General features: G+C 44.3%; 1 protein-coding gene across 1 annotated transcript in view; it reads right to left on the bottom strand.

Annotated features, from left to right (window-relative positions):
* The window catches only part of UNC79 (unc-79 homolog, NALCN channel complex subunit), a 245531-nt gene that overhangs the window by 78632 nt on the left and 141604 nt on the right, over positions 1–25295 (bottom strand). Inside the window, exon 40 of the mRNA XM_029597854.1 lies at positions 5031–5204. Within this exon, the coding sequence (XP_029453714.1) occupies positions 5031–5204 (174 nt within the window). The remainder of the gene's footprint in view (positions 1–5030; positions 5205–25295) is intronic.

The following is a 25295-nucleotide window of genomic DNA, read 5'->3' as shown; positions in this document are numbered from 1 at the left end:
CAGCTTTTCTCAGGAAAAAAGGTGTTCATGTCTACCCCTATCTAGACGACTGATTAATCAGGGCCCCAACCCAGCAAGCCGCTCGATCGTCCCTGGATTTGACCCTACACACTCTAATTTCTCTAGGATTTCTTGTCAATTACGAGAAATCCTATTTAGTCCCATCTCAAACCTTGTCGTTCATTGGGGCAGACTTGGATACCTTACAGGCAAAAGCCTTTCTACCTCAACAACGAGTGCAAACCCTCGTATCTCTTGCTCACCAGCTGCAGCTCGACAATTCCTTGTCCTTCTCGGACACATGGCGTCCTCAGTCCATCTCACACCAATGGCCCGCCTGGCCATGAGAGTCATGCATTGGACTCTGAGGTCACAATGGATTCAAGCGACTCAGCCTCTGTCAACCATTGTCCACATCACCGACGCACTCCGTCTGTCTCTCACCTGGTGGAAAGATCAGAACAATCTCCTCCAGGGACTGCCTTTTCACCTGCCAGATCCTCAACTCATTCTCACCACCAATGCTTCCAACCTCGGCTGGGGAGCTCATGTGAACGATCTGCAGTCACAAGGATTTTGGTCTCCAGAGGAAGCCAAACACCAGATAAATTTCCTGGAGCTTCGAGCGATGCGATATGCTCTCAGAGCTTTTCAGGATTCTCTATCAAATCACGTTATCCTGATTCAGACGGACAACCAGATGGCCATGTGGTACATCAACAAGCAGGGAGGCACAGGCTCCTTCCTTCTGTGTCAGGAAGCTGTGCAGATTTGGGCGGAAGCGCTCTCCTGCTCGATGTACCTCAGGGCCACCTACTTGCCGGGAGTACACAATGTCTTGGCAGACAAACTGAGTCGTGTCTTCCAACCACACGAGTGGTCGCTCAACCCCTCGGTAGCGACCTCTCTTTTCCAGCAATGGGGTTATCCCCAAATAGACCTCTTTGCGTCCCCTCAGAACCACAAAGTAGACAATTACTGCTCCCTCATTCGGAGCGAGCGCTCTCAGCCCAGAGATGCATTCTCCCTCTCGTGGGCAACCGGTCTGCTTTATGCATTCCCTCCACTTCCTCTTCTCTCGAAGACTCTCGTGAAGCTCCATCAGGACAAGGGAACCATGATCCTGATCGCACCTCACTGGCCACGCCAAGTGTGGTTTCCCATACTCCAGGATCTCTCCATCCGCAGGCACATTCCCTTGGGAATGCACCCACTTCTGATCACTCAGAACGACGGATGTCTACACCATCCCAATCTTCAGGCCTTGTCCCTAACGGCATGGATGTTGAAAGGTTAATTCTTCAACCACTTAACCTTTCAGATTCAATTTCTCGTGTCCTGATTGCTTCAAGGAAGCCTTCCACAAGAAAGTCTTATTCCTATAAATGGAAAAGGTATACATCATGGTGTTCTTCGCAATCCCTTGATCCTTTTTCTTGTCCAATCCCAAGGTTTTTGGACTATCTCTGGCATTTATCGGAATCAGGTCTAAAGACCTCTTCCATCAGAATGCATGTCAGTGCGGTAGCCGCCTTCCATAAAGGTGTCGGGGATGTCCATATAGCAGTACAACCCCTCGTAACTCGTTTTCTTAAAGGCTTACTTCATATCAAGCCTCCTTTACATCCTCCGGCCCCTTCTTGAGACATTAATCTGGTTCTCGGGCGGCTCATGAAACCACCGTTCGAACCTCTTCACTCCTGTGACCTAAAATATCTCACATGGAAAGTGATTTTCCTTTTGGCTATCACTTCAGCTCACAGGGTTAGCGAATTACAGGCCCTAGTTACCTATCCGCCTTACACTAAACTCCTGCAGGATCGGGCGGTACTCCGCACTCACCCTAAGTTTTTGCCTAAGGTAGTTTCGGAGTTTCACATTAATCAATCCATCATACTACCTATCTTCTTTCCCAGGCCCCACTCCAACCCAGGGGAACAGTCTCTGCATACCCTTGACTGTAAACGGGCTCTAGCGTTCTACCTAGACCGTACAGTTGCCCACAGGAAGAGCACTCAGTTATTCGTCTTTTTCCATCCCAACAAACTAGAGCAACCTGTGGGTAAGCAGACTCTCTCCTCCTGGTTGGCGGATTGCATATCTTTTTGCTATCAGCAAGCAGGCATTCCTTTCCAAGACCGTGTTAAAGCACACTCTGTGAGGGCCATGGCGACTTCAGTAGCACACCTACGATCGGTGCCGCTTCCTGACATTTGTAGGGCTGCCACCTGGAGTTCTCTCCACACTTTCGCAGCCCACTATTGCCTAGACAAAGCCGGAAGACAAGATTCCATCTTCGGCCAATCTGTCCTGCGTAACCTATTTCCAACGTGACGTACCAATACCCTTCCGCCTGCCCGGTGGGGTTCAGGATGCCCTCTACCAAATTCCACCCCAGTTGTTGCGCCTGTTGCACGCCGTTGGGTACATTTGGTGCATGTTCAGACACCCTCAGCTCGGTACTCACCCATATGTGAGGACTACCATCCTGCTTGATCTGTGAGAAAGCAAGTGTTGCTTACCTGTAACAGGTGTTCTCACAGGACAGCAGGATGTTAGTCCTCACGAAACCTGCCCGCCGCCCCGCGGTGTTGGGTTCGTAACATTTTGTTGTTTTATTTTTTTGGCACTGACTGTAGCTATCAAATAAGACTGAAGGGGGACCCCTGCTGGCTGCAGGGTTAGTGCCATGCTGGGCATGCCCAGTAGGGGCCAGTCAAAGTTCTGGAAACTTTGACAGAAGTTTTCCGTGATTGGGCTCCATCCTGATGATGTCACCCATATGTGAGGACTAACATCCTGCTGTCCTGTGAGAACACCTGTTACAGGTAAGCAACACTTGCTTTCTGCACATCCTCTGACTTAATGTTGTGGCAATATTAAGTCAGAGGAACCAAGAAGTTTAAAAAAGAAAAAAAATGTGCCGTAGTCAGGTTAAGAAGAGGGAAGCTCAATTAACGAGTGTCCGTTTTCCTAACCCGCTGACAGCCACCTCTCCTGGGAGCTCACTGCCAAGAAGGTGCTAGGGGTGCACATTTGTCCCTGGCGCATCCTTGGCAGCGTGACCCTTCATTTAAATATTATATCGCGCGCCCAGGAGAGGTGGCTGGGCACGTGTTAGGAAAGCACTGAGTGCCCGTTTTTCACGCGGCTTTATTGTATTGGCCTGCAAGTGTGATGGGTAGCATGGGTGTGAGCCCTTTGTGCTTTGGTGTAGTTGACGCAGCCTCGAATGCGAACCTATGAGGACTATGCCAACAGCTAGTGAACGCGCCCTTTAGAGGGAAAGGCTGGAGCTTCACCTATACCAGTCATCTCCCCCGCAGGCTGCGTCCTTGGGTTCTGGCGGCCAACAGGGCTTAGGTAGGTTCCTAGGGTGGTCTGATAAGCAAGAGTCCAAGGGTACGCTGGGGTCAGGGTAGGCAGCAGACTGAAGAAGTTAGAGACAGACCAAGGTCAGTGCAGGCAGCAGACAGGGGTGGTCAGATCCAGGCAAGAGTTCAGGTCTAGGTGGCAGGCACTCGTGATCAGGTCCAAGCAAGAGGTCAGAATCCAGAAGTCAAGCCAAGGGTGAACGAAGACACACAGAAGACACTGGATGAGTTGAATAGGACAAGGCGTGGCTGGGCGAGGCAAGGCTGGAGAGTCGAGGCAAAACAAGGCAAGGCTGGACGAGGCAGGAATCAGGAATGCAGGACAACAGAACCAGGAACTCGAAGCAACACACACTGCTACAGCAGGAGACCCATTGCTGAGGCAGTGTTTTGGGGAGCCTTATATACTGAGAGCCTGTGATATCATCAAAGGATGCCATGGAGGTCTTTTCCTGCCACGGCCCCTTTAATTGCCAGTGCATGGCATGCACTCACCTATGGGCCTCAGAGGGGAGCAAGATGATGACGGGATACTGGCAGCGCCTGAGCCACATCGAAGGCTGGGGCCTGCATGGTCGTGCTGGTGTCGGGGGTAAGTGCAGCAGTTCACGGGACAGACACGTAAGCCGCAAATCTTAACATCAAGTAATGGGTCTGTATTCACAATGTACAGAGACAAACAGATCTATCACAGTTATTGTAACGTTTTAGCTGGTCAAGGGAAGGCCCGCAACCAGCCACATCTTCCTGCTGCACTGCCGGACCCCAAAGACACCGCTGGGACTCCTTCGACGTAGGGGCACCGCCATCAGAGGCCTTCATGTTCACACCACTCCTTCCCCTAAGAGCGCGCATACACCTCCTCCAGCCATCAAGGCCCCGTGGCAGGAAAGTCTCTGGATGCGCCCTCTGATGATGTTGGCGTGGATGGGTATTTAAACTCCAGCCGCACGCCCAGCTCTTGCCTCAGCAACAAATCCTCCTGCCTAGCCTGCAGTTCATTTTGCTATCCTGTTTCTGTGCTCTCCTTGTCCTTGCCGTTTGTCTTATTGCTTTGTTCCTCATGCCTCGTCTGCCATGTATCCTATGTGTTCCTGCTGTGACCTGCTCCCTGTGCCTTCCTTCCATCTTGGTCCATCTTGGCCTGTCTCCTGGTTCTGACCTTTGCTACTGACATTGACTACTCTCCTGCCTGCCGTCTGGTACTGACCTCTGCTAAGGAGCTCGACCACTCTCCTGCCTGCCGACTGTCCCGACCCCATTCTTTACCTGGACCTTGTCTTTTCGCTGCTAGCCCTGACCTCTGCCTGCTCCTGGACTCTCGCAGACCTCCTGTTAGGGACTCTTGCCTAAGATCTGCCAGCCCCTGGAACCCAAAGGCTCAACCCATGGGGAAAGAGGTAAAGGCAAAGCCCAGCTCCAGTCCCTGGGCATGTCCGCTAGTGGTCGGCGTGGGCCTGGTAGGTTCGCCTATCAGTCTGAGTCAAACATGCCACAGCCCAAGGACTCACTATCCATGACAGTTATCATACTACAGGGCTATCACTGCTATGGCAACGTCTACATCTAACAGACAAACCCTGGATGATACAGAATATATGCTTAGATGGTGATTTATGGCTTTTTAATCAATGTTGAGCTTAAATTGTAGAGTACCTTCAGCGGTAAAACACAAGGCAGCTTGGCAAAGAATGTCTGGAACTGGTTACAGATGGTGGTCCAGAGGTTACTAGGTGAATCCATTGGCAACGCCTCCATAAATGTAGCAATGTTTTCTAAACAGCGTAGCATGGCGCCCCCTGTTGGCAAGTTCTTTTTGTTATTTAGGCCCTACAAAAAAGAATGCATTCTTCATATCATTGCACATCATTAAACAAATACATTCAAAAATACATTTCTGAAAGCCAAGACTCAGCACAGTTGATGGTTTTACCTCACCCTCTTAGAAGTGAAAATGTGGAAAAAGATTGGAAGGACTCTGGTGCATTGCCCGTTTGGTGAAGGGAGTTTGTAAAGTAGAAAATCTGAACAGCAAACGGAATAGCAGATGGTATATTTCATGGTGAAGGCATCCCAAAATTGTGATCCTTCCAGACTGAATTAGAATCACTCCAGAAATATAAGCTACTGCCTTAATAAGTTGTAAACAAATGTTTAAAAAAAACAGATTTATTTGTACACATCAGTTGAACTCCAGGCCAAGAAACAATGGATGCCATTTGGATTTCAGACAACTCTCACAAAGGAAAGAGATCCTTATTGAAAGAGAAATACACTAGAAGCCTAAATGTACAATATAGGAAAATTGGTCCTTACCTGCTAATTTTCGTTCCTGTAGTACCATGGATCAGTCCAGACTCCTGGGTTTTGCCTCCCCTCCAGCAGATGGAGACAGAGAAGTTTTAACGGACTCCGTCCTATACCCCTGAGGTGCCACCTAGAGTCTGTCAGTATTTCTCTGTCTCCAGCAGATGGTGAGGTGCAAAACCTTTAGTCTGGGTTTAGTGTTAGGTTTTTAGTTTTGTTACTATTCGTTCCTTAGGGAATTTAAAAAAAAAAAAAAAGAGAGAAGATATCTCTTTAAGCCTCCCAGGTGGTTGTTAGGTCCTGATGGGACCATCCCCCCTGGTAACAGAGGCTCTGGAGCAGAGGGTAGGGAGCCCTGTAACTGTCTGCAGCTGAGGGTTATACCGAGGAGCCCGGTTCACTCACCCTCAGAAGATCTGCACACAGTGGGAGCACTGAGAGGAGATGATCACCTTGTTGGTGGCTGAAAGGAATCAGTAAGTTTTTGCTTGGGACATTGTCTTTTTTTAAAAGTATTGGGGCAAAGTTAACTATTTGGGAATATTATTTAGTGTGTTTGTGCTTTTAATAGTATGGCAGCGAATAAACAGAAGTTAGACTGTTTGTATTTTTAAATAGTCAGTCAGTAAGGCAACTTGTAAGAAGTAGTTGGATGAGAGTTTGATCATTCCCCTGTAGGCCACTACTAGACATATAGTGAATTCATTAATACATTTAAAGGACATTAATTAGACACATTCATACTCCCATAGCAAACTAAAACTTAAGTAGGAACTGAACAAATTTGAGATGAAGGCAGCAGTCCAGCAGCAGGAGGGGGGCTTCTCAGTCTTTTGCATCGAGTGTCACATGTATGATTTTTTACCCGCTGGTGAGAAATTGAACATGTGCATGCGATGCAAAGAGCTCCTGGCTCTCAGAGAACGAGTCCGATCTCTGGAGGCTAGAGTGGCAGACCTGGAGGAGCTGAGGGAGACAGAGAGGTATATAGATGAGACCTTCAGGGACATAGTAGCCAAGGTATATAGATGAGACCTTCAGGGACATAGTAGCCAAGTCCCAACTTCAGACTGGCAGCCCTGGTGCTGCCTTGGAGGAAGAAGGTCTCATGATTGAAGAGCATTAACCTGGTCCAGCAGGAAAGGATCCTGTAGCAAGGACCTGCTCTCCAGGTGATGCATTTTCCTTTCACACTGAGGATATCTCCCCAAGGCCTACTGCTCAGGAGGGAAGGGTTAGGTCAGCCATCATAATTGGTGATTTCATTGTTAGGAATGTAGACAGCTGGGTGGCGGGTGGGCGTGAGGATCGCCTGGTAACATGCCTACCTGATACAAAGGTGGCAGACCTCACGCGTCACCTAGATAGGATTTTAGATAGTGTTGGGGAGCAGCCAGCTGTCGTGGTACATGTGGGTACCAACGACATAGGAAAATGTGGGAGGGAGGTTCTGGAAGCCAAATTTAGGCTCTTAGGTAGAAAGCTTAAATCCAGAACCTCCAGGGTAGCATTCTCTGAAATGCTCCCTGTTCCACGCGCAGGTCACCAGAGGCAGGCAGAGCTCTGGAGTCTCAATGCGTGGATGAGACGATGGTGCAAGGAAGAGGGATTCAGTTTTGTTAGGAACTGGGGAACCTTTTGGGGAAGGGGGAGTCTCTTCCGAAGCGATGGGCTGTACCTTAACCAGGGTAGAACCAGACTGCTGGCACTAACCTTTAAAAAGGAGATAGAGCAGCTTTTAAACTAAAACAAAGGGGAAAGCCGACAGTCGCTCAGAAGAGCATGGTTCGGAGAGAGGTATCTTCAAAGGATACTAATGATGCATTAGAATTAGGGCATCCTGACAGTAAGGTTCCAATAATAAGAAAAGTAGTCCAAGTGCCTGTAACTAAAAACTCACCTGAGCTAAAAAATTCTAACTTATCCCTATCAATTAAAAAGCAGAATGAAAATACAAACAAAAACCCAACTTTGAAATGTTTGTATGCTAATGCCAGAAGTCTAAGAAGTAAGATGGGAGAATTAGAATGTATAGCAGTGAATGATGACATAGACTTAATTGGCATCTCAGAGACATGGTGGAAGGAGGACAACCAATGGGACAGTGCTATACCGGGGTACAAATTATATCGCAATGACAGAGAGGAGCACCCGGGAGGAGGTGTGGCGCTTTATGTCCGGGATGGCATAGAGTCCAACAGGATAAACATCCTGCATGTGACTGAATGCACAATCAAATCTTTATGGGTAGAAATCCCTTGTGTTTCGGGGAAGACTATAGTGATAGGAGTATACTACCGTCCACCTGGTCAAGATGGTGAGACTGACAGTGAAATGCTAAGAGAAATTAGGGAAGCTAACCAAATTGGTAGTGCGGTAATAATGGGAGACTTCAATTACCCCAATATTGACTGGGTAAATGTATCATCGGTACATGCTAGAGATATAAAGTTCCTGGATGGAATAAATGACATTTTTATGGAGCAATTGGTTCAGGAACTAACAAGAGAGGGAGCAATTTTAGATCTAATTCTCAGTGGAGCACAGGATTTGGTGAGAGAGGTAATGGTGGTGGGGCCGCTTGGCAATAGTGATCATAATATGATCAAATTTGAATTAATGACTGGAAGGAGGACAGTAAGCAAATCCACGGCTCTCGTGCTAAAATTTCAAAAGGGAAACTTTGAGAAAATGAGAAAAATAGTTAGAAAAAAACTGAAAGGAGCAGCTACAAAGGTAAAAAGTGTGCAAGAGGCATGGTCATCGTTAAAAAATACCATCCTAGATGCAAAGTCCAGATGTATTCCACACATTAAAAAAGGTGGAAAGAAGGCAAAATGATTATCGGCATGATTAAAAGGGGAGGTGAAAGAAACTATTTTAGCCAAAAGATCTTCATTCAAAAATTGGAAGAAGGATCCAACAGAAGAAAATAGGATAATGCATAAGCATTGGCAAGTTAAACGTAACACACTGATAAGACAGGCTAAGAGAGAATTTGAAAAGAAGTTGGCCGTAGAGGCAAAAACTCACAGTAAAAACTTTTTAAAATATATCCAAAGCAGAAAACCTGTGAGGGAGTCAGTTGGACCATTAGATGATCGAGGGGTTAAAGGGGCACTTAGACAAGATAAGGCCATCGCGGAAAGATTAAATGATTTCTTTGCTTCGGTGTTTCCTGAAGAGGATGTTGGGGAGGTACCCATACTGCAGAAGGTTTTCATGGGTAATGATTCAGATGGACTGAACCAAATCACGGTGAACCTAGAAGATGTGGTAGGCCTGATAGACAAAATGAAGAGTAGTAAATCACCTGGACCGGATGGTATACACCCCAGAGTTCTGAAGGAACTAAAAAATGAAATTTCAGACCTATTAGTAAAAATTTGTAATCTATCATTAAAATCATCCATTGTACCTGAAGACTGGAGGATAGCTAATGTAATCCCAATATTTAAAAAGGGCTCCAGGGGCGATCCAGGAAACTACAGACCAGTTAGCCTGACTTCAGTACCAGGGAAAATAGTGGAAAGTGTTCTAAACATCAAAATCACAGAACATACAGAAAGACATGGTTTAATGGAACAAAGTCAGCATGGCTTTACCCAAGGCAAGACTTGCCTCACAAATCTGCTTCACTTTTTTGAAGGAGTTAATAAACATGTGGATAAAGGTAAACCGGTAGATGTAGTGTACTTGGATTTTCAGAAGGCATTTGACAAAGTTCCCCATGAGAAGCTTCTAGGAAAAGTAAAAAGTCATGGGATAGTTGGCGATGTCCTTTCGTGGATTACAAACTGGGTAAAAGACAGGAAACAGAGAGTAGGATTAAATGGACAATTTTCTCAGTGGAAGGGAGTGGACAGTGGAGTGCCTCAGGGATCTGTATTGGGACCCTTACTTTTCAATATATTTATAAATGATCTGGAAAGAAATACGACAAGTGAGGTATCAAATTTGCAGATGATACAAAATTGTTCAGAGTAGTTAAATCACAAGCAGATTGTGATAAATTGCAGGAAGACCTCATGAGACTGGAAAATTGGGCATCGAAATTTAATGTGGATAAGTGCAAGGTGATGCATATAGGGAAAAATAACCCATGCTATAGTTACACAATCTAAGGTTCCATATTATGTGCTACCGCCCAAGAAAGAGATCTAGGCGTCATAGTAGCTAACATATTGAAATTGTTGGTTCAGTGTGCTGCGGCAGTCAAAAAAACAAACAGAATGTTGGGAATTATTAGAAAGAGAATGGTGAATAAAACGGAAAATGTCATAATGCTTCTGTATCGCTCCATGGTGAGACCGCACGTTGAATACTGTGTACAATTCTGGTCGCCGCATCTCAAAAATGATATAGTTATGATGGAGAAGGTACAGAGAAGGGCGACAAAAACGATAAAGGGAATGGAACAGCTCCCCTATGAGGAAAGACTAAAGAGGTTAGGACTTTTCAGCTCGGAGAAGAGACGGCTGAGGGGGATATGATAGAGGTGTTTAAAATCATGGGAGGTCTAGAACGGGTAGATGTGAATCGGTTATTTACTCTTTCGGATAATAGAAAGACTAGGGGGCACTCCATGAAGTTAGCATGTGGCACATTTAAAACTAATCGGAGAAAGTTCTTTTTCATTCAACGCAAAATTAAACTCTGGAATTTGTTGCCAGAGGATATGGTTAGTGCAGTTAGTATAGCTGTGTTTAAAAAAGGATTGGATAAGTTCTTGGAGAAGTCCATTACCTGCTATTAATTGAGTTGACTTAGAAAATAGCCACTGCTATTACTAGCACCGGTAACATGGAATAGACTTAGTTTTTGTGTACTTGCCAGGTTCTTATGGGCTGGATTGGCCACTGTTGGAAACAGGATGCTGGGCTTAATGGACCCTTGGTCTGACCTAGTATGGCATGTTCTTATGTTCTTAGGACAAAACAACGTGTGACTCTTATCGGGGTTGTCCACCCAATTCAATGAGCTCAACATTTATAGCACCCTCTGCACCGCTGCCCTTCAAAGGTGTTCTGACTTCGGTTAAATAAGACAATCGTCCAGGTAGGGGTGTACCAAAATCCCTTCCTTTCGCAGGGCCGCTGCCACAGCCACCATCACTTTGGTGAAGACTCTGGGCACTGACGCCAGACCAAACGGTAGTGCGCAAAATTGAAAATTATGCCACAGGATCGCAAACTTCAGATATTTCTGATGATCCGAGCCTATAGGAATTGCAAGTAAGCTTCTGTCAGATCTAGAGATGCTAGGAATTCCCCTTTGTGTATAGACGCTATCACTGAGTGAATGACAGACTCTAGGTGGCACCTCAGGGGTATAGGACGGAGTCCGTTAAAACGTCTCTGTCTCCATCTGCTGGAGGGGAGACAAAATCCAGGAGTCTGGACATCATCCGGGTACATACAGGGAACTGGAATTTAAACTGCATCAGAGTATCATCTATCTTCTCCCAAGGCTACTCTATTACTAGGAAGGTATTGAATCCGTTCTTAATGCTGAAGCAGACTGGGAAGCTATCCACTTCTCTCCCAAGGATGCAGCATTGATGGGAAGGCATTTGTGCCCCTTTTAAGGTCTACAATACTACTAAGAAGGAACCCGCTCCTCTCCTAAGGCTTCAGTTCTACTAGGAAGAAACCTGCTCCTCCCCTAAGGCTGTAGTACTACTAAGAAGGAACATGCTCCTCTCCTAAGGCTGAAGTAATACTAAAAAAGAACGCGCTCCTCTCCTAAGGCTGCAGTAATACTAAGAAGGAACGCGCTCCTCTCTTAAGGCTGTAGTAATACTAAGAAGGAACCCGCTCCTCTCCTAAGGCTGTAGTACTACTAAGAAGGAACCCGCTCCTCTCCTAAGGCTGGAGTACTACTAAGAAGGAACCCGCTCCTCTCCTAAGGCTGCAGTACCACTAAGAAGGAACCTGCTCCTCTCCTAAGGCTACAGTACTACTAAGAAGGAACACACTCTTTCCTAAGGCTGCAGTACTACTACGATGGAACTCACTCCTCTCCTAAAGCTGCAGTACTACTGGGAAGGAATCTGCTGCTCTCCTAAGGCTGCAGTACTACTGAGAAGGAACCCGCTCCTCTCCTAAGGCTGCAGTACTACTGGGAAGGAACCCGCTCCTCTTCTAAGGCAGCATTACCACTGAGAAAGAACCTGCTCCTCTCCTAAGGCTGCAGTACTACTAGGAAGGAACCCGCTCCTCTCCTAAGGCTACAGTAATACTAAGAAGGAACCCGCTCCTCTCCTAAGGCTACAGTAATACTAAGAAGGAACCCACTCCTCTCTTAAGGGTACAGTAATTCTAAGAAGGAACGCACTCCTCTCCTAAGGCTACAATACTACTAAGAAGGAAACCACTCCTCTCCTAAGGCTTCAGTACTACTGGGAAGGAACCCGCCTCTTCTCCTAAGGCTTCAGTACTACTAGGAAGGAACCCGCTCTTCTCCTAAGGTTGCGGTACTACTGGGAAGGAACACGCTCCTCTCCTAAGGCTGCAGTACTAATAGTAAGGAACCCGTTCCTCTCCTAAGGCTGCAGTACTACTAGGAAGGAACCCGCTCTTCTCCTAAGGCTGCAGTACTACTGGGAAGGAACCCACTCCTCTCCTAAGGCTGCAGTACTACTAGGAAGGATCCCACTCTTCTCCTAAGGCTGCAGTACTACTAGGAAGGAACTCGCTCTTCTCCTAAGGCTGCAGTACTACTAGGAAGGAACCCGCTCCTCTCCTAAGGCTGCAGAACTACTAGGAAGGAACCCGCTCCTTTCCTAGGCTGCAGTACTACTAGGAATGAACCCGCTCCTCTCCTAAGGCTGCAGTACTACTAAGAAAGAACCCGCTCCCTTCCTAAGGCTGCAGTACTACTAGGAAGGAACCCGATCCTCTCCTAAGGCTGCAGTACTACTAGGAAGGAACCCGCTCCTCTCCTAAGGCTGCAGTACTACTAGGAAGGAACCCGATCCTCTCCTAAGGCTGCAGTACTACTAGGAAGGAACCCGCTCCTCTCCTAAGGCTTCAATACTACTGGGAAGGTACTGTTCCTCTCATAAGGCTGCATTACTACTGGGAAGGTACGCGCTTCTCTACTAAGGCCGCAGTATTACTGGGAAGTTACACGCTCCTTCCCTAGGCTGCAGCACTGCTGGGAAGGTACCCGCTGTTATCCAAAGGCTATAGCTTTGCTGGGAAGTCATCTGCTCATCTCCTAAGGCTGCAGCATTGCTCCAACTAGTTGTTAGCTGCAGTATTGATGTGCATGGCAGTCATAAGGTATACACTCTCTATCAGCCTCATTGTCTCTGTGTTTCTGTCCACTCACCTTAAGAATGACACTGGCAAGATCAAACTCAAACTAGCCATAACATCATTTTTTCTAACATACAACCCCCACATTGACTTTTGTTTAATTTTAGTGCATTCTGTAGGTCAACACTGTGAAGAATCATAACACACAGCCATGATACTGCAAATAGAATTAAGCTCTTAGCTACAATCATCATCCTGACAGTGAACATGCATAGCGCTACTGGTGATATGCAACTCAAGAGGGGAATTTGTTTTTTTGTCCCTCCCACCTCTAGAAGCTGACTCAGGGCTGCTATGGAGCTGAGCTCACTGAAGTCCATAAGAGATGTGGCTAAAGTCCGTAGAAAAACTTCCATCTAGAAATCAGAAAACCACAATTAACCACATTATTTTATGTAAAAATAAAAATAAAAATAGACCCATCACTGCAAGCATTTAAGCTCAGCACATTACCCTTGATGTTGCTCTGGAAGAGGCTGTGGAAGAATGCCATTGGGAGCCAGCTGATGGAAAATGCACCGCAGAAATTGTTTTGCCACACCTGCAGCGTTGCCAGGAATCATCATGCTGGAAAAAAAAAGAGAAATTTTTCCTAGCTTCAAACAATTGATATTTTACTTCCCACGGTCAAAAAGCAGAGAAGGGAGAAATGGCAACACATTTTTTGGAGCATCTGAAAACATGGATTTTACCAAAGCTGAAAGAAGGAATGAAAGGTGCATTGAGAATTGAACATGCAGGGCCTACTCCAGGCCAAGCAGCACCAGTTGTGCTAACATGCAGAAACACAACTGCTCATCCAATCCAGCAGGAGTAAGGCCCCAAGGGAAGGAAAGAGAGTTGCAGCCTACAAGGTTGCCGCCTGCTAGCAAGAAGAATACCAAAGAGATCATTCTCAGGGTAAACTCCTTTTCTCGGTATCCAGCCAGAAGGGAATCTCAGTTTTAACTGGAATAACTGTCAAGAGAGATGAAAGGAAAAAGGATGAAAGAGTGAAAAAAAATTACGAAGAAGAACAGAAATGATATAGTGACTCTTTACATATGCAAGATCCACAGTGGCAACCACTCATTGGGCTCTTCCTGCCCGCCGTCAATGCACTGCAAGGGAACCAGCAGTCACTCTGCCTCCGCTCTCCCCCAGGATATGCCTCATGAGCTTCAATGGCATCAGATGAAGAGCTTCCTTTTCCTCGAATTAGGATTTCATTTTCTTCAAATCTGTGGCCATTACAGACTTAATTTATGTTCTGATTCGTAGGACTCGACAGTAGAGAATTGAGAATGCGACAATTCCTCTGGAGTTGAGCCTCCTAAATGGTCTGAAGAATAGTTTAAAGTCTGCTACTTCACTTTCAATGCATATCCAGCATAACTCTCTGCTTCAACGGCAGGGGGAATGAAGAAAACTGGATCTATATACAGACAACAACCAACAAGGACTGAATTACATAGTCTGGGTAACAAATAAGCATGGGTATAGCTTGCTTATTGTGGCGGTTACTACCCCTAACTAATTAAGCTAGATATTTCACTTGGATGCAGTTCCAACACTGCTCTCTTCATTAATGGTGGGGGTGGAAGTGAAATAGAACCAAAAGGTTACTAAGAGCCAAGAGAAACAGATAAGTATCAGAAAAAAAAAAGTGCGAAGCTTGCTGGGCAGACTGGATGGGCCGTTTGGTCTCTTCTCTGTCATTTCTATGTTTCTATGTTAAATGACAGGGTGTAATGATGACTGAAGAGCAGGCAAACATGTTTGTTCTTCCGTGCCTTTCGTTCAGGGGCAGGCATGCTCGGATGGCTTCCTCTACCAAATTGCAGACATTAGCGATAACTTAAGAGTAACTGTATGTAAGGCCAGCCAGACTTCACTATAGAGGTAAACTGGGAACTTTCTAGCAATGGGAGATTCAAGGGACGTGGCCTGGAAGTTATCCCTGAAGGGATGGGTCGGTATAGGGAAGTAAAAATGATGACTCCAAGAAGTCAAAAGAAGTTGCCTGTAAGGCTTGAGACAGGACTGATTATTTTTTTAAATGATCCCTTATTAGGGCCCAGGTCTGTCCTTGCCCCCATTGCAGAATCCGCATTGCCCCCCAACACTGCAAGGAATGAGACCCGTGCTCAGCAGTTGCATGATAGTGTGACCCCCTTCCCAAGGGGGAAATAAATCTGTATAACATGAAAGAGACAATGAGGATCTCACTTTTGCAATGAAGCTGATAGGGACCAGCCCAAGCACCTCTGTAGAGGGGGTTCATTTGGTTTCTTGAGATACGCAGGGGCTGCAGCCTCATTTTTTTTTTTAAACACAAGTTGGGATTATTTCTCTACACCATACTCTCTGAATAATTTTCTGCCAGAAACTTTTCAAAGCCCCAAATCTGGGCGAATCCAATCCCATGCTATTGGAACAACAGCGACAAATCATGACTTCAGGGAATGCTAAACATGGGCAACCAACAACCACACCAGGGCCACTAAACCATGTGGCCTGCCTCACATGCTTTAGGTGACTACATTGTCACACCGAGAGGCAAAGATCATAAAATCAGAAGCAAAACCCTACTTCAAGCTTGCAAGCTAAACAGAAATAGGCAGTGGCCTTGTGAGCGGGAAGGGGATTTCCGACTTGCACAGGAAGTATTTATGTGGTTAAAAGTGACTCCAAAAAAATCTCAGATTAGCTAGTAAGATGCACTGCCGTGTGGTAGGGATGGAAGAAGTGCAAATAGTTTACAAGTTATTCTCACTGGACAGTTCTCCTCAGCTAACAAAGAAGTTCTTATTGCCTCTTTTCCATGAAGAGCACCTATGTTTCACCTAGGCTCAGATGCAACCCATCTGCAGCACTAGAACATGGTTCTATGCACTCTGCTAAGGAAATAAGATATTATTTGTGTCATAATTTGGGGAGTCGGATACTGATCCCAAACTCCTAACTGCCTTCTCACCCCTCGGGCCTAATAGGAAAGCGGGCCATGCTATAGGACCAAGAGATTTAGAGGCACAATCTCCCAGCCTTTTTTTCCCATCCTGTGTCTATGAGTAAAGACCTGAATGAATCGGGGACTTAGAGAGCCACCAGAGAAGGAGCAAGGGAATCTCTGCCATGCTTGGGCCACAAAATTATTTGCTTCTCAGAAAGCCGTACAGCGCCATAATGTACCATGAGCCAGCAAGTGGAGACGTTATCCAGATGACGTTACCCAGATAAGTATTTGAGTAGCACTTATCCAAATAAAAATGCCACCAGATACACTCAGATAAAGTTACCTGACCTCGTTCAACTTTTTGAAGTTGCTTTTCAAATCCTAACCACTTCTCTCCATTAAATCCACTCCCCACAAATGCTTGTTTGCCATGTTTTCTTTGTCTTGACTGGATTACAAGCTCCATGGGCAGGGACTGACTCATAGGTGCATCTCTATAATGCCGCATCTGGTAGTGCTTTAGAAATCATAAGAAGTAGTAGTAGTAAGATCAACTTTTCCGGGTAACTGTACAGCTCACTTGGGCTATGGAATATTTTTTTAAAATTTGCTGGACAGTGGCACCCCAATCCCTCCCCACCAGCCAACCCTAAGATATGAAAAAAGTATAGCAGGCTGAGTGGTACTGGACCCTCTTCTCCTATCCTCTAAGATTAAAAATAAGTAGGAGACAGCAGCGCCGTGATCCACTTCCCACCCCCCCACTCCCCCATCCTGAACCTAGAAAAAGGTCCCTGGACCCAATCCCTGCCCCTACCCCTTATCCCTTAGCCTAAAAAATGCCCAGAAAGTCCAATGAGAGGAAGAGAGTCTCTTACCTCCTCCTGATGAATGTGAAGTGCCGGTAGAGCTGACATTCACTTTAATTCCTTTTCAGATCTGCTTCCCTGTCACTGCATTAGGAAATAGGGAGGATTGATCCCGTCTCTGACCAATCCCCATTCAGAATTCACTGACAGGGAAGCAGCCAATCCCTGTGCAGTACTGAGTTCTACATGGTGATTGGTTGCTTCACCTGGGAGTGAATACATTCATACTAATTGCCAGTACCTGTCAGCTGACCCGGCGCTTAGTGCTGAGGCCAGCAGGAGGAGGTTAGAGCCTCTCCTCCTGTGGGACTTTCTGGGAACCGTTTGGTGGTATGAGGGTGGAGCTTTGGCCCAAAACCTTTTTTAGGTATGGGATGGTGGGATTGGAGTGTTTCTGGCCCCCTAGGTTTTTAATCTTGGGGGTGAGAGAAAAGTGAGTGTTTGGCTCAGTATGTATTTTTTTATTTTTCTTACCTGGATAAGTTTAGGACAGCAATTTTTCATGCCAGAGTTAGCCAGATAACTTCATCTGGCTAATGCTGATTATCAGCACTAGCCGAGTAAGTTTAACCACACCCCCGGAATGCTTCCATATCTGCCCCTTTCATCTGGCTAAAATGTGCATAGGTAATGAGTCACCTGCACAAATTTAGCTAGAGAGAGAGAGGGGAAATATTCTAATCTCAGGTTTTATCCAGCTAACTCCAAAATTAGCTAGATAAATCTTTTGAATATTGACCACGGTGCATCATATCACTATACAACTACAGAAACGAATGGCAGCTAAGCTGAACTGGGGACGAAAGGTGTCAGCTACTTTAAGCCAACAAGACAGTGCTGGTTACCATACAAAGAAAGTTCACTAAATCTTTCTAGGAGCAGGGTTCAGTTCTATTTGCTTACTGATATCCGATAAAACGTTTTAAAATTAAAAGTTACACATTCAAAGAGACAATTTGGTGAGTGTTATTTATCTGATCAATCAAAGTAATGAGCTGCAACTAATAATGAAGACAAGCTTTGTTTTTATACCTTTCTGCTTGATTGGAGAAGCAGGTGCTTGACGCCAACCTAGCATAAAACAGCAAAAACAAGAGAATAAAAATGTCATCCTATTTCAAATCATAAAATCAGCAATCATGCATTATGGAACTCTGTCTGGATGAGGTATTCAAATCTGTGCATATTTGTTGGCTTAAGATGGCAGAGGTGATTAAGTTCAAAGTCAGTACAGCATTTTAAAAATGAAGAATTTCTTGCATATTTGCAAGAAACTCCTCATGACTTGATTCACCTCCACATTTGGATCTCCAAAAGTCAGACGGCAGTGTTTCTGCAGGATCTCTCCGAGTGAGTGGTTAATAAAAATGAATAAATAAATAGTTTTGCTGAGTAAACTGTCTGTCCATAACATCTGTCTAGGCTTCAGGTTTCCAGGTAGAACCTTGACCATCTGACTTCCGTTTGTTATCCTCGTGAGACAGACAGCGGTGAAGGTCCATTCTAACAGGCTAATAATAATTATTTTTTTCTCTCTGTAATGTGCATCAGGTAATAGCGCTATCTCAGGACTCCTATAGTTCACAGGAATGTCCATGTAAGTATGATTCATTAACCTTGCTTAGATACCTCCTTAGAAAAGGGGACCCTACAGAGGGAAAACAATTCAGGCATGGCACCTTTGCAAAAGATCTGAATACAGCAATCTGGGGTGAAATGCTTTTGTCTCAGAAAGTCAATCGGGTATATATTAATACTCCTCAGGCACACCAGCTTCACACACCAGGGATTTGTCTAGAGCATAAGAACATGCCATACTGGGTCAGACCAAGGGACCATCAAGCCCAGCATCCTGTTTCCACAGAGGCCAAACCAGGCCACCAAGAACCTGGCAATTACCAAACACTAAATAGATCCCAAGGTACTGATGCCAGTAGTAGCAGAGGCCATTCTGTGCGTAAACTGCCGGTTTTTCGCACAGAAAGGAGAAAACCTGCCAGGAATGTGGCCCTTAGTGTGTAATAGTTCTAGCCATGCTAGGACTCATGGAAAAGGATGTTGTTCCTGTCAGTTGAACGATTCTCTATGGTTCTCTGCTTCGGGACTGGGTCTATTAATGCAACTTTGCTAGGGAAAGCGCTGTGGGACGGCATCAGCCTCGATTATGAATACTCCCCGCCATAGGAATTCCCTTCAAATTCCACAGCAGGGAACTTCGGCACATGAGAAAATTAAGATCAAACTCGGCAAAGCAGATTGAGACCAACTGCTTACCAGCTCTCTTGATGTATTACAGCTAGTATGAAATGACATCACCATTGTGGCACTATAGTATCTTGAAAACATGAATACATTTAAAAAATGCATACTATAACAATGCAGATTTTTTTTCTGCACCAGATCTATAATAGTATATTAATATAGGCCACAAAAAAAACCCCCCCCAACATAGTTTACATGGTCCCTCAACAACTCCGTAAAGTTGCTTGGCATGCCAGAGGCCTTTCAAAAGTTGATGTGTGTGACCACCTTCAGATTCTGGGCTTCCATTCCTCTGATTGTTGGTAAATCTTACAGTAGGCTATGCTGCAGCAAATCATAAGAAGTCATGTTCCAGGAGATGTCAATGAGTACTATATGCACTCTTATATTTTACTGCACATTGTTACCTGTCTGTCCTTTCTAATTAACTCTACTGATCATCAACCTTATGGTTCACAGGGGCAAAAAAAAGCCAAATGCCAGTTGATTATAGGTACAAAAAGAGCCTAATTCTATTCGGTCAACCCCTACGGGGAAAGAATTCCTAAAGGGGTTTTTACGATCATCCTTGTCAGCCAGCAGTGCATGTAGTTTGCCAGAATGAGGAACCACTGGTCACCACTGGTCACTATCGCCAGCCATTTTTTTTTTTCCAACAAGTAAAGAGAGAACGGATCCAGAGGTCACCTTCCCACAGACTGCATGATGTCCAGAAGCAGAGGAGCTGCCAAATCCGGACTAAGGTGGATGAACGTGGAGAGCACGATGATAGCCAAGCCCAGGGTTTCTTCATCATATTCTTCCAGGATAGCGCCACAGTCATGGCACCTGCAACGTGAAGTACAATTACATACAGCGATGCCAGGCAGTACAATGTGTGTCCGACGAGGTTATTTCCTTAAATACACCACAATAATTTTGGCAGAAATATTAACAATGCCTTTTGGAGCAAAGTAGACTGAGTGACTCAACATAGTTACTGAGATCTGGGGTCCTATCAGTGGTCCTAATGATAAGGTTATGCCTTCAGCTTGTACTTGGCAAGAGGGTGTTTATTAAAGAATTTCCCTGAATTTCTAGCAGTATTTCCTGTATAAGAGCATTTTTAGCAAGCATGTCTTCAGCACTCACGGACTCCTGGACGATTATAATAGTGTTTGAAAGAAGAAAGAATGCAGGGGTTTTTAATTACTAAAAGGTATTTAAAAGTAAGACATGTTAATACATTTGGAGGGATATTTGGCCTGTTCAATGTGTGTTTTTCAGCTGTATACTGAAGATTTATTTATTTAGAGTTTTTCTATACGGCATTCAGATAAAATCACATCATGCTTGGTTTACAATTAACAGGGGGGTGTAATGTGAAATTAAAACTGTAACCAGTGAAGAGAAACGCTGAAGTTACAATGAAACAAGGATGTTCAAAACTGGGTGAAGAAGGAAAAGGCTAGCAGAATTTAACAGGAAATTTAACAGAAAGAGAATTATTTACAATGTTCTAAGAGTGTCTGACTATGGCTGTTGTTGAGCTGAGATGTTTCAGAGGTTTTGCAGGAAATCTCAAATAAAAGTATTGAGGTTGCCATGTTTGCCCACTCAGATACAGGAAAATACAAGTTTATGAACAAGCTGTAGGTGAGACCTTTTTATTGGATTAGCTATATATATATATATATATATATGTATATATAGATATAGATATAATAGATATGGTATGTGTAGATAGAATATACATATTAGAGATAGATATATAAATAACAATAATACAGAGAGATAGAGATATAGATATATAGAGGGAGGGATGTAGTAATATATAGATGTTAGCAGATATAGATAGATATAGAGATAGAGTTAGATATAGAGAGATATAGATGTATAGATAGAGATATCGATAGTAGATATGATATACACCATAGATAGAATATATAGAATAGAGATAGAGACAGACATAGATATAGATAAGACTACAGACAGATAGAGAGAGATAGATAGATAGAGATACAATATAGATATATACATACATACATATCGATAGATATATATATAGATAGAATATATATATATATTATAGATATATTATTATATATATGGAACTATGTTTTGAGAGCTATTCCATCAAGTCAAAGGCACTAGACTCTAAGGTCAAATACATGAGCATAATTTGATGGGGGGGGGGGGGGGGGATGTAATGGGTAACTAACAGTACCAGTTGAATCTTGCCCTTGGGGGTCAAAGCTGAAGAAGTTTGCTTTAGTGTTCGGGAGAGACATTAAAGCAGCCGTTCATGTCAAAGGAGCCACAACGAGACAAGCTGCTGATGTCTGCAGTGAAACACTTTGATGCTCCAGGCTATGAAGTGACAAATAGGGATGGTGCTGCAGTGAGCTTACTTGTCGGTCATCAGAGTGGGCTGGTCATCGGAGAACTCCTCGGGAGCAGGCACGAACATGCTGACAATGCTGGGCGCCGAGAGCAGGCTGGACTTTGTAACCCCTGTGATGCAATTCAAGAGAAAACACATTCCCGTGAAAAAAAAAAACCAGGATATACATCCCTTCCTTTTTAATGAAGAAGGTAGATATTCTCTTGACTTGAGTGCCAAAGAGTGGTCAGGATTTCACAATATTCAGCCGACACATAACATGGTCGTCATGCCTCGGCCAATTCCCCACTCACTCTTCTCCTCTTGCCTTTTGGTTACCCGGGCCTCCTGGGGATAACTCCTGCTGAGGCTCTGGGGCTGTAGGGCATGCTAAGAGGGGGTATGGACATGGACAGGCAATGGGAAAGGCAGGCGAGGCAGGGACAGTCATTGTACCTGCTTCCTCTGCTGCGAGAAGCACCCACCTTCCAACCCCTTTCATACAGCGTGCAAGAACAGCATTAATGCAGTGTGGCATTTTGTTTTGGTTATGACTCTTGTATGTTTTTAATTTTCCTTTTGGTTATGTCTCTTGTACACTGAATGTCGTTCTGGGTTGTTGTTTGTTCTTGTATCAAACACATTGTTTTGTCGTAGCTGAGAGCAGGCAGATTACCAGATTCAATTAAGGAGAAAAGACTGGAATAGACCCAGCATCTTATTACTGAGGAGGGAGGGAGGGAAGGCCCGATGGAAGGCAGGAGCTGAGTGCAGCCATGCTAGTGGAGCATCTTTGAGGCTCAGGGGAGCCCGACAGGCACACATCGGGTGCAAGCACAACTGCTAGAGGGATTCCCAGCTTGGGAGCCCAGTGGGAATCTGAGGGGTGTGTCTTGGGTGCAATCATGCAGGTAGAGGGCATCCCAGCTTGGCGACGTGGGAAAAATGTTTAGTAAATGGGGTCCTTAGATTGTAAACCCTCTGGAGATCAGGAAATACCTACTGATCTGAATTTAATCTGCTTTGAAGTGTCACAGAAGGTAGAAATAATAAAAATAATTTTCATTAAAGAAAAAAACAACTGGTTTTTAGATGTCCACAATGAATATCCCTCAGATATATGTGCAAGCACTAGGTCCAAAAATCAAGATAATCTTCATATTTTGGTAATTCTAAAAACCAGGCTTGTTTGCGACCCTCAAGAACCAAAGCTGAGAGCGCCCTGCCCTGGAGGATAAAATATGTGATATCCCAATAACCCTGCAGCAGCTTTCCCGTGACCCTGTGTCACTCCTGTGTTGGAGGAAGTGGAATACTTTGGGGCTGAGTGGCTTTGATTATGCAAGGGTGACTCTACAACCCCGACCGGCATCCAGCACCCGATGCGCCGACCTGCCTGGCCTCCGCACCAGGAAGAGAGAGGCTTTTTCTACTGTACTAAGTTTTGGACAGTATCTCCCCACGCCTTTCAGGGAATAACAGTACTAAACGTAGAATAAGGACACTAAGGGGGTTATTTTCTAAAGCTATCGCACGCGTGCGATAGATAGCTAGCTCGGGGGCGGAGTCGGCCCCGGAAGAGGAGGAGTCAGGGGCGGCACCAGGGCCGACCCTGCGAAGACTTCTCAGACAGCGAAAGGTACGCGGTGCGATCGCTGCCAGCTATCGCGCAGGATCGTCCCCCCCCCCCCGTCACTGCGGGATTCTGAGAGTCCGGCGCCGGTGTTAGTGAATCCAGGCCTAAGCCATCTCTGAGAACAAACCATGGACTTAGAGAGTTGGTTGTCCCACAAGACACCTGAGTGTCTTGTGGGAGTTTTGAATTTTGGTATTTTTATTCTTAATACCTTTTGTTTCCTGGACGATATTTTTATACTAACAAAGATTTCTTGACTATTTCATAGAAACATAGAAACATAGAAATGACGGCAGAAGAAGACCAAACGGCCCATCCAGTCTGCCCAGCAAGCTTCACACATTTTTTCTCTCATACTTATCTGTTCTTTTAGCTCTTGGTTCTATTTCCCTTCCTCCCCACCATTAATTTCGCTATCGTTTGTTTTTTTTTTAACAATTGTGCAGACTTTGCAAAATGCTTTTTGCCATACAATTGTACAATATATATATATATATATATATATATATAAATATATAAATACAAAAAAAAACCCCAACATGCAACCGCGGGAGACTATAAGCACTATTATTGTGTTAAATAAATCAAATGAAATATATGATGTTTCTTAGAATATAAATCTTTTATTAATTACTTTGACAAAATACTAATAATTTAAGTGAAAAGTCAAGTTACGAAACATTAAATATTTCAAATATGCTAAAATCTTTTAGTCCAATCAATTATGACCCCCAATCTTCTCCTATGCCTATCCTCAATCTGACCCTAATTGAACTAAATATACCCTAACCTCATTGATGTTGAAATGGGTCTATACAAAGGATTGTGACACACGCTCTGAGGAAGACGTACGGTTACTGAAGATCCAGGGAGGAAATACAAGTGGTAGGAACATCGGGGCAGACTTTGAATCACTAGGAAACGGCATGCGAATCCTCACCTGTGCGGTTGAACAATGAGTCGGCTGGAAGTTTGTTAGGAGCGGGGCATTTGTGACTCCATCATGAGAATAGCAGTTCTCTTTACAAATAAGGTGTGGCGGAATCAATTGAAACCCTGAGAGGAGCGTTTATGGTCAGAAGTTGTGAAGACGGAAGTAAGATGAGATAGAAAGGTACACATTCACATTCGGGAGATTTCACATATTAAAAATTTAGGAGCCATTGAGCCGGAGTGAAGTGAATGTGTTTTTTCTGAATCCACTCCGTTCAAAACGCAGATGCGAGTGATGGAAGTTATTGTTTCCATTGATGTGTGGTCTAAATAGAAGTATTCCCCTGAAGCCAACATTGGCGAAACGAGGACCTTGTCGGGACAGCAGAGAGATTCCATCAATGGAATTACACCACTAATATATGTTAATTGCTTTTGAATAAGGAATGCACTTAAGTTATATTATATAAGATTGTTAAAGCAATAAGTGGTGTATTCCTTTGTATAGACCCATTTCAACATCAATGAGGTTAGGGTATATTTAGTTCAATTAGGGTCAGATTGAGGATAGGCATAGGAGAAGATTAGGGGTCAATTGATTGGACTAAAAGTAAGATTTTAGCATATTTGAAATATTTAATGTTTCGTAACTTGACTTTTCAATAATTATTAGTATATTTGTCAAAGTAATAATAAAAGATTTTATATCTAAGAAACATCATATATTCATTTGATTATTTAACACAATAATAGTGCTTATAGTCTCCCGCGGTTGCATGTTGGGGGGTTTTTTGTAATGAGCTTTAGCACTAGTAGAAGTAGTATTGCCAAAAATTTTTTTGCTAGCTATATATAAAATATTATATATGTCTCAGGGAATTTAGTGGCTGATTTGTTTCTAGTTTTGGGGTATATCCATTCTCCTTTGACCACATTTCATTCATTTGCGCACAAATTATTTGGTATCTGTGAGTCTGAGGCTTTTGGTAAAGCTGGTGGCCCATGGATGTTTCAATTTGGTTTTAATATTTTTGGAGGCGACACTATAGCTGGGTGCAAGCACCAGCTCATAAAATGGCTCCCTGATATGATATAAAAATCCTTCAGTCGTCTTTATCAAAACAAAACCATTTTAGCTATAATACCCATCATGGCATTTGAATTAATAAAGATCATTCAGAAGAAAGTTCTGGCTTTAGGTCTCGTTCCATTTTTCCCTAATAACAGTCCTCACAGGAAATCATTTTGATTCTGATTGCACTCAAGTAGGAAGCCACTTTATAATCAGACACGCC

Source organism: Rhinatrema bivittatum, chromosome 4 (genome assembly GCF_901001135.1).
Source record: "Rhinatrema bivittatum chromosome 4, aRhiBiv1.1, whole genome shotgun sequence".
In the NCBI taxonomy this organism is placed as follows: domain Eukaryota; kingdom Metazoa; phylum Chordata; class Amphibia; order Gymnophiona; family Rhinatrematidae; genus Rhinatrema; species Rhinatrema bivittatum.
This window is presented reverse-complemented; position numbering and strand designations above follow the sequence as displayed.